Genomic DNA, 10,611 nt, shown 5'->3' with positions numbered 1-10,611 from the left:
ATCACAGATTGTTCTTGATTCATTGTCTTCAACAGGATGTTGGTCCTTTTTCCTCTGATGTTAAGCTTGTTCAGGAGATTTTCTGTGCAAAAAGTAGCAGAGCTGCCAGGATCTAGAAAGGCATAGGTGTTAATGATCTTACTACCTTTTGTGCATTTCACTTGAACAGGTACAATGGACAAAGTGCATTTCTGTACATTACCGGCCCCAGTATGTTCATCAGCTTTGACAGACACCTGCATGCTGTTCAGTGTTGTCTCTTTGGCTTCCTTCGTTTCTTTTGCCTTGATGTGCAAGGCACTTGGATGCTGCTTCTTACAGATGGTGCACTGGAGACGTTTCGCACAGTCCTTGCTGATGTGTCCAGCCTTTGCCAGGCATCCAAAGCAGACTCCATTCTGCATCACAAATTCTATTTTCTCTCTATGTGGCTTTGAATCAAACTGAGAACATGTCATGAGCTCATGCTTACCATTGCAGAAGAGACATGCTTTGTCTGGCACTGTGTTTTGGTTTGCTCTTGGTTTGTCTCGTGTCATGGTTTCTTCTGACGTTCGCTGAATCGGCTTCACGTCAACTTGCGTAGCAAAACTACCTTTAGGAAGTGGCTTCGTTGGGGGTCTGGATTTGACCTTGCTGGAGCTAGATTCCTGAATGTCACCAAAAACTGGATCTGAGACAATGGTCGCCTGTTTTTCGATGAAGGATACCAGGTCAGCCATTCTCACTCTGATATTGCGTTGTTGTATTTCACAGGCCTTTGAGCGCCATCTTTCTCTTAATTTATATGGCAATATGAAAATGATATTTCTCATGTTCGAAATTGTGTCTAACTCTTCCATGTACTGAAGCTGTTCCATGGCATTGCAGCAACTTCTCAAAAACAATGCAAAGTCCTGCAAAGCTCTTGGTTCTTCTGATTTTATCACAGGCCATGAGAGGGCCTTTTCAATGTAAGCACATGAGATCCTGTAGGCGTTTCCAAAATGCTCTTTAAGCAATTGCCTTGCTTTTCTATAGCCTCTATTTGCATCCATGAATTGGCAACTTTTGACTAGCTGCTGAGCTTGTCCTTTTGTGTACTGGATGAGGAATTGAAGTCTGTCTTGGTTATTGTCTGTTCTGCTTTCAATGATGTGTTCAAATGAATGAATAAAGGAATTGTACTGCAAAATATTTCCATCAAAAACTGCAAGATCTCCTTTCGGCAAAGTATGCAGCAATTGCTGTTTAACTAGGAGACTTGTCAACTGATTTTGCTTTTCAAGAATTTTGGAAAGATTGTCAGGTTCTTGTCCTCCCTGTGGAACAGCAAAGCTCTGTGAAGACGGATTCTGCAGAGTGTGAGTGCTCTGTTCATGGACTGGTCTAGTAGCACTGAAAGACTGGGTAAAAGATGGCATTCTAGGCGTTCTGGCTGTTGTGGGCAAAACAGGGAATTGCACATGAACTCCATCTTTAGGCCTTGTATCTCTAACAGTGTGTTCAGCAATTTGCTCAGAAATCTTTTCAACATTTTCTTCAAGGTAAGAATTCATTGCATTCAATTCTGTATTGTTCGTTACATCTAAAGTTGTATTATCAACAGCTTGTGCTTCAGCATTTCTGAGATAGTTAATTTTGGCTGTAGTTGCAGACAATTCAGCTTGTAAATTAAGAGTCTCCATTCGCTTTCTGAGTTTTTCTTGCTCATCCTCTAATGCATGCTTTTTCTGTAAAGCTGCAGCTTTAGCGAGTAGTGCTGCTCTTTCTGCCTCTGCCTGGATGCGCACAGATGCTGTGGATGAAACTGACCTGTTGCTGCTCAAAGACAGCCTATCGTCCTCAGTAGGCCCGACACTTATATCAGCACTACTTTCCAATCCAGTATAGGAAACTGTTACATCATGCACAGGATTTTCAATTGAATTTATCCACCTCGTGACATTAGATAAAAAGGTGCTTATCTGTTCAAGCCTCGGTGCATACCAGGATTTTGTATCCTCATTTCTATCTTCCTCTTTTAACGTTTCTTGGTATGACCCATGCAGAGATCTGAATTCCTCCAACATTGTATTAAACATAACCATATTACTTTTCACTTCATGAAGACTTGTTTTGTCATCCATCAGAGTATTTACAATGTTCATTCGTCTCGTCAGATGCGACAATTTGCCAGATCTAGATGAGCGCAATTTCATTTCTTCATTGAGGTTTTCTTCAGGTAGGCCCAAACTCGCCTCCTTCACGGGATCAGCCATCTTAGTTCAATTTATAATTTTCATTCGTTATGTCAAAAATAGTTCTTCAAATTCATACTCCAGAATTTCAACAAAAAGCCTTTTCTATCGTGTTCTCATTTGCGGTAATTGCGGTAGTCCATATATGCCCATACGGCTTCAATTCACCGACGTTAACTCAAACAATTAACATCGGGTTTTTAACCAAAAATGCTCCGTCTTTCTTAGGTTTTAAATGTGCACAAAAAAGGTCTTCAAATGTATAGTCCATCCATATTGCATTTAATTTCAATGGAAAGCGTACATACCTCCGATACAGTTTAATTGATTTGTTTGTTTGTTGCGCGTGGCGCGCTGCCGCGCTGGCTTGTTCCTCAATGCAAATTTCGTTGTAATCCAAGGGTGCTTGTTCCAAGTAATCCAACAGTAATCCACAAATATACAGCAACGATCCATTAAAAGGTCCAAAGTTGCGGCATTATTGACTTTTTGTAGTGGCTAAATCTTGCCAATTTGTTTGACCACTTCTTGGAGTTCCCGGCGATTGTATCTTGACGCGTGATTTAAATAGAGTCCATGAGACGTGGATAATGAACTTGTTTCCATTTATTTCGTATATCAAAAGTAAATTAAAGCATTAAAGTCTTTTTCACGGTCACGATTCACGCCTCCCGGTCCCGGTCACGGTCAATAATGATATGCGCAGGCCGCCGGAACTCTCCACTCTCCTTGGCCTGGCACACCCTTATCCCAACGCCAATCAATGTCTGACCTATAGGGGGCACACACTCAGAACCAATCACAACTTCCTAATTTGGGATAATTCAGTACAAATCAAATCACCAACAACAATACAGTCACAAAAACTGAAATATCCACCAAATACTCCTAAATGGCTCCTACAATGTGGTTACAGTATGTGTTTACAGTATGTGTTTACAGCAGTGGTGGAATGTAACGAAGGATTTGTACTGTAAATTTGTACGTATCTGTACTTTACTTAAGTAAAAATAATAGTGCATACTTTTGACTTTTACTCTGTTACATTTTGCAGCTATTATCTATACTTTTTACTCCACTACATTTCTACAATATATGTCGTTACTCGATACATTTTATGAACACATTACCATTCTCTTGTCTATGTCCTCGCCACTGTCACTGTCATATAAGGACACGTAGTCTAGCTAAATACCCATAAACAATTGGGCCAAATTAATTATAACCTACACCTGGGCTACAGTTCTGAAATTGAACCGTTTCTCGCTGTTAATGAATTAAGGTCTACTCAGACACGCACACACGCTGCACACACGCACACACCACACATCACACACCACACACATGCACACATACTGTAAATTGAGTTCATGGATTAGGGTCTACTCACACACACACACACATACTGTAAAGTGAGTTCATGGATTAAGGTCTACTCCCACTCATCTCATTTGTGATTGGCTCTTGTGATGTGGGTTACCTGGCCCTGTTTCTGACCATCTTGGAGCCAGAGTCCAGCAACTGATTGCTGTAGGAGGTTGGGGATCTTAGAAGAGAGCCAGAGTCCAGTAACTGATTGCTGTAGGAGGTTGGGGATCTTAGAAGAGAGCCAGAGTCCAGTAACTGATTGCTGTTGGAGGTTGGGGATCTTAGAAGAGAGCCAGAGTCCAGTAACTGATTGCTGTAGGAGGTTGGGGATCTTAGAAGAGAGCCAGAGTCCAGTAACTGATTCATGGGATCATACTGGGAGTGATGGGATCATAGTGGGAGTGATGGGATCATACTGGGAGTGATACTGGGAGTAATGGGATCATACTGGGAGTGATGGGATCATACTGGGAGTGATACTGGGAGTAATGGGATCATACTGGGAGTGATACTGGGAGTGATGGGATCATACTGGGAGTGATGTGATCATACTGGGAGTGATAATGGGAGTGATGGGATCATACTGGGAGTGATGGGATCATACTGGGAGTAATGGGATCATACTGGGAGTGATACTGGGAGTGATGGGATCATACTGGGAGTGATACTGGGAGTGATGGGATCATACTGGGAGTGATACTGGGAGTGATGGGATCATACTGGGAGTGATACTGGGAGTAATGGGATCATACTGGGAGTGATGGGATCATACTGGGAGTGATACTGGGAGTGATACTGGGAGTGATGGGATCATACTGGGAGTGATACTGGGAGTGATGGGATCATACTGGGAGTGATACTGGGAGTGATGGGATCATACTGGGAGTGATACTGGGAGTAATGGGATCATACTGGGAGTGATACTGGGAGTGATGGGATCATACTGGGAGTGATACTGGGAGTGATGGGATCATACTGGGAGTGATGGGATCATACTGGGAGTGATACTGGGAGTGATGGGATCATACTGGGAGTGATGGGATCATACTGGGAGTGATGGGATGATACTGGGAGTGATACCACACACACACACACACACACACACACACACACAGAGGCTCACACAGGAGTGATGGAGTATTCACCCCCTTGGATGGTTTACCCTTTTTTGCTTTTATAAATCAATCATGATCAATATAAGTTGGCTTTTTTTCACAAAACGAAAAAAACCTCTTGAATGTCAAAGTGAAAACAGATTTTAAGAAAGTAATGTCAATTAAATAAAAATATGCAATGTAAAATAACTGAGTATTTAGTAGATGCACAGTTGGCTGTATCAGTGCATCAGGCTTGCACATCTGGACACTGCAATTTTATTCCATGTTTCTTTGCAAAACTGCTCAAGCTCTCTCAGGTTGTGCGGGGATCGGGCGTGACCAGCCCTTTTCAAGTCCAGCCACAAATTCTCTATTGGATTTAGGTCTGGGCTTTGACTCTGCCACTCCAGAACATTCACGTTGTTGTCTTTAAACCATTTCTGTATAGCTTTCGCTGTATGCTTCGGATCATTGTCTTGCTGGAAAATAAATCTTCTACCAAGCGGTAGTTCTCTTGCAGACAGAATTAGATTGTCCTCCAGGATTTCCCTATATTTTGCTGCATCCATTTTACCCTCTATCTTTACCAGCTTGTTAGATTTAGGTGGATTCGACCCCCACAAGTTAGTTTGCATAGCACCAGGCTAGAGCCATCAAGGTGGTGTAGAGAGGCTCACACAGGAGTGATGGGATCTCGTCTCTTGGTTTGGGTTAGAAGCCTGGCAGCTGAGTTCTGTACAGAAGCAGATTAATAGATGTTTGGTTCAGGCAGGTTAAACAGTCTGACCCAGATTAATAGATGTTTGGTTCAGGCAGGTTAAACAATCTAACTCAGATTAATAGATGTTCAGGTTAAACAGTCTAACCCAGATTAATAGATGTTTGGTTCAGGCAGGTTAAACAGTCTGACCCAGATTAATAGATGTTTGGTTCAGGCAGGTTAAACAGCCTGTTGCAACAATCGCCATCAAATCCTAATCCAGTCACTTCGTACCGTCACCAATTATATTGCGGGGAAAAGAGCAACTTATTCGAGATTTCACAATCAGAAGACGAGAGGCCAAACGCCATTTCTGCTGATTCTTTATTGAAAGGCTCAAAGCTTTCAACAGAAGATGCTCCATGAATGATCTTACTGTATGAATGGCACGTTCATCTTTTTAAAAGTAATTTGTGTACCTTTCTTTTGTTTGGTTGACCCCTGCGGCCAATTAGATCTAACCCCACTATCTGCCCTTCACTCAATTGGAGCGTGTTACCTTCCCTTCACTCAATCGGAGCGTGTTATCTGCCCTTCACTCAATCGGAGCGTGTTATCTGCCCTTCACTCAATCGGAGCGTGTTACCTGTTTGGCACCACACATCGGCCCCACACACGGTCTATGGCTCTAATGGAACCTAAAGCCCTTTTTGAAGTAAATGTGAATGGCAGCTCACTGTGGCACATGGTGTTTTTCACACAGACCTAAAACATGAAACTGTACGAAACTGTATGAACAACATGAAATGATGTATCATCAGCACTTCAATAGATCCCACAGATCCAGTAAATCCCACAGATCCAGAAGATATCACAGATCCAGTAGATCCCACCTTCTTCTCCACTGTGCCAGCGGCATCCATGACTGCCCGTAAACTACTCTCTTGATTGTGGGTCAAAACAAATGTATCGTGTGAAATACCAACAAGACAGCAAGGACACCAAGAGTGGGTATTAAAACAACACTGACAGTGTTTCTCTGCATAACTGATGTGTGTAGTCTACATTGTGACGCCCTGGCTTTGCTGTGCCGTTAGGGGTTACGCCTCTTCCTCCCACTGCCTACGTGGTGCTCTTAAACACTAGGCTCTGTGGTTGCTATTTGTTATGTCTCCTGTTCTTCTCCGTTCAACCTGTAGGAGGAGCTGGAGTATGCAGGCTGTTGCTAATGAGGGGCGGGGCTCCATGTGATGGCCATCAGTATATAGCCGGTGTCCCGGAACCTCAGAGGAGTTGTCTTTCCTGCTCTGGCCTGACGCTGGAAGGCTGTCTGCAGCATTCCCAATTGCCTTTACTCTATGCACTACACATAGTCTACATTACTGACGCGCATGACACTTTATTTTAACCTTTCTTTCCACTAACTGACTTTTGTACATATTTTGTAAATAAATGAATATTATTGTTTAAACGTTACCCGATGTCATGCCTACTGTGAGCTAGGTAGTCGTGACAACGGGGAGAGTTTGGGAGATATATAACCCTAGTTATATATATAGGAACTAACACCATCTGGGCGTTCAATACAAACTACATATAACTCTCTCTCTATATATATAGATATATAACCCTATATATATATATATAAAATATATATATGTGTGTACTAACACCATCTCGGGGTCCAATACAAACTACATGAAGGCATCATTTCATTTCTCTCATAGGTATATCACTTCCTGTATGTGTTTATATTTCCTCAAAGACACACCTGAGCGTGGCATAAACCCTAAACCCGCTGAGAGAACCTGATAGAATCTAAATTAGCACGCCAAAGTTGAAGAAGGGACCGGAGGACGTAGTCAGGTTTCTGGAGTTTATTTTGGCGTGGAGAACCCCTCTCAGCTGGTGCTCAGAGAAAGGCCCACCTGATCAAATGAAATAATAATAATCTTTATTTATAGACACCGTTTAAAGAAAACAACAATTACGGCCCTGAATCTCCTCTACAGTGACATTTTCCCCCCTCATTTTGATCTTCACATTCTTGTTGCAGGGCAGTTTGGGGTCATCTCCCTCTCTACACTTCCCACTGGGTTTAGTGCATCTCATCCTTCATGGAGAAAAACAGAGACACACAAACACATTAGATCTCCCCACAAACCTCACACTCACCTACAGCTTTAAGGATAAAACACACAAACATCACAACTCTACACAAACCTCACACTCACCTACAGCTTTAAGGATAAAATACACAAACGTCACAACTCTACACAAACCTCACACTCTCCTACAGCTTTAAAGATAAAACACACACAAACATCACAACTCTACACAAACCTCACACTCACCTACAGCTTTAAGGATAAAACACACACACACATCCCAACTCTACACAAACCTCACACTCACTAACAGCTTTAAGGATAAAACACACACACACACATCCCAACTCTACACAAACCTCACACTCTCCTACAGCTTTAAAGATAAAACACACACAAACATCACAACTCTACACAAACCTCACACTCTCCTACAGCTTTAAGGATAAAACACACACAATCATCCCAACTCTACACAAACATCCCAACTCTACACAAACATCACAACTCTACACAAACCTCACACTCGCCTACAGCTCCATCAGGAGCACCTCACTCCATATTCACTAAGTCTGTCTGATGATTAAACATCAAAGATGTCTTTAAGGTATTAAAATACATCAATGTTCCATTCAATCACATACATTTATCTGGCAGTGTGTGTGTGTGTGTGTGTGTGTGTGTGTGTGCAGGGAGGGTAAGATGCTTTCTAATCAACAGACAGATCAAGAGGCAGACAGACAGACAGGTCAGTCAGTAGATGTACACACCCAGTGAGGATCACAGTGCAATCTGGACGCTTATAAGACTCCTGCAGAAGACTGATCCCCTCCTCCAGCAAGAGACCACCAGCCAAATACCTAAAATAAAAATATACTTCTTTAGTCTGTCATGGATCTTCCAACACAAACATACACTTTCTCACACAATATCTGTTTTTTAAATTAAAATTAACTCACACACACACTCTCTCTTTCTTCAATTCAGTTGAGCTTTATTGGCATGACTGTTTAAAAGCAGTGGTGCCAAAGCAAATACATTTCAAACACAATAATACAATGTTCTTTAGATACAATATCTGTTTTTTATTTCACTCTCTCACACACACACACCTGCACAGTATGTCCATACAGATTACCCCTCCATGCATAGACTACATACAGAAACAGAAGATGATGTATCTCTTACTTTACTTCCTTCAGAGTGGGGCACATGTGGATGAGGTTGAGGATCCAGTAAGCCCAGCTCTCAGTCAGGCAGCTCACCTTCAACTTCACCTTCTCCAGACCAGGCAGAGTCCACCAGTCAGTGAAGGACTCAAGAACCCCAACACAGTCACCTGGAGACCTATGTGGACTTCAACACAAACACACAAAAACATGACTGAATAATACCAGACACCCATGTGTGGAAAATATGCTTTTTTTTAATTATTTCGTTATGGTCTTACTTTGCTTTTAAACCTGTGACATTGCGAAACTTGTGGATGAAGTCAGTAAAGCTGCCACTGGTTGGGCTGTCGGCTTGTGACAGGGTAAGTGAAGCAGGTGACATTATAGAAGGCAATAGTGAATTCACCTTCAGACTAAAACACAGGCACATGAGGGCTTAGTTTAGTATTTTACACATAACAATGCTCACTCTTCAGGTGCAACCTGTAACGTTTACATACAACACCAATAACACAGACAGTGAAGCTTCTCATGAAGGGAGGGTGTAGATGAATTACCCTCAAGCCTGCCAATCAGAACACAGAGTCAATGGGGACTGACCAATCAAAGAACAAACACAGAGTTGATTGATACTAGGCTATCAGAGTACACCACCTGAAGACAGAAATATAACCTTCAGCACACACAGTGGCGGTTCTACATGGAATTACGCCCCGGGCGAGACCCCCTCTGAGCGCCCCCCCACCCCCCCCCCTTCCCTCGGGATAAATAAAGTATCTATCTATCTATCTATACTCTGCTAACTACTACCTTCACCAGTTGGATAAGTTGAAGCAGTCAGTGGTCTCCTTCCACCAATTCACCTTGCCCTTGGTGACCACATAATCGTTCTGTATTACCTATTCGCCATCTCACACAATTCAGAAAAACGTAGGAATTATAGGCCTGTAATTATAATGTTATGAATGTGCGTTATTTGGAAGAAAGTCGAGGTGTGGATCCCCCGTTCCCCCCCTTGTCCGTTCCATTTGGGAGACCCAGAGGTGAACTGTCCCCTGCGCCCCCTCCCCTTCCCCCTTCTCCCTTAGGATCTGTCCACGGCACTTTCTTAGCGAGCAGAGGCGCTTGCAGCTGCAGGGGGCGCCAATTTGCCAATTCCACACACAGTGATATGATAGATAATAGAAAACCGCTTCGCGGCCCAGATTTTTTTTTTTAAGTGCTTGTGCCGCCCCTCACGTCTTATGAAAAAGTGCCGCCCCGGGCGGCTGCCCGGTTCGCCCGTGCCTAAAACCGCCCCTGAGCACACACACACACACACACCATCAGTTCAGCACCTTGCAGTTAATCAACCTTGACTGCTATGATAATCAGTTAATTTGAGCAATCTTGCTGTTCTCACCCCAGGTAATGGCACGTCTCTGCGTTCTGAATAAAGTCCAAGCACAGGGCTGCGGTGGTGACAGTGATGGTCGTCACAGACAGACAGACTTTACCAACAGACTTTTGCCTGGAGAGAACACTGAGGACCTGCTCCACACTCTCAGGTGAGAGCCTGCTGTAGTCCACTCTGTGAAAGAGCACAATCTCAATCTCTCTCTTCTGGTCTCTTTATTATGCACTCACACATTATACATGTGTGTTCATGTTCTCTTTACTTTAATTAACCCTGACCCATTTGTTATTAAGATCAACTATGTCTAAGTAAGACAGGATGGCAGATTTGTTAATGTTACTCCCCAACACGGCGTAGCTAAACTGGGTAGAAACTGGATTCAGTCCTGGACGGCACAAACAGAAGGGAAGACAACAAGCATATAACACAAGGAACACAATATATTTGCTCCACCTAATGTAGAGTTAAAAACATAGAAGTTGTACAAATCCTCTATAATCACAAATATAAAATGATTACCTCAGTTCAGACAGGATCTTCCCCTCCCCCAG

At 42.9% G+C, this 10,611-nt stretch overlaps 1 protein-coding gene across 1 annotated transcript in view; it reads right to left on the bottom strand.

Annotated features, from left to right (window-relative positions):
• Nucleotides 1–2,881: 2,881 nt before the first annotated feature.
• The window catches only part of LOC116219461 (NACHT, LRR and PYD domains-containing protein 1 homolog), a 64,633-nt gene continuing 56,903 nt past the window's right edge, over nt 2,882–10,611 (bottom strand). Inside the window, exons 3-7 of the mRNA XM_031562731.2 lie at nt 8,681–8,839; nt 7,428–7,497; nt 3,700–3,900; nt 3,350–3,406; nt 2,882–2,986 (exon numbers count right to left, since the gene is read on the bottom strand). Coding sequence (XP_031418591.2) covers nt 2,882–2,986; nt 3,350–3,406; nt 3,700–3,900; nt 7,428–7,497; nt 8,681–8,839 — 592 coding nt within the window. The remainder of the gene's footprint in view (nt 2,987–3,349; nt 3,407–3,699; nt 3,901–7,427; nt 7,498–8,680; nt 8,840–10,611) is intronic.

The sequence above is a fragment of the Clupea harengus genome, chromosome 25 (assembly GCF_900700415.2).
Source record: "Clupea harengus chromosome 25, Ch_v2.0.2, whole genome shotgun sequence".
Classification (NCBI taxonomy): domain Eukaryota; kingdom Metazoa; phylum Chordata; class Actinopteri; order Clupeiformes; family Clupeidae; genus Clupea; species Clupea harengus.
This window is presented reverse-complemented; position numbering and strand designations above follow the sequence as displayed.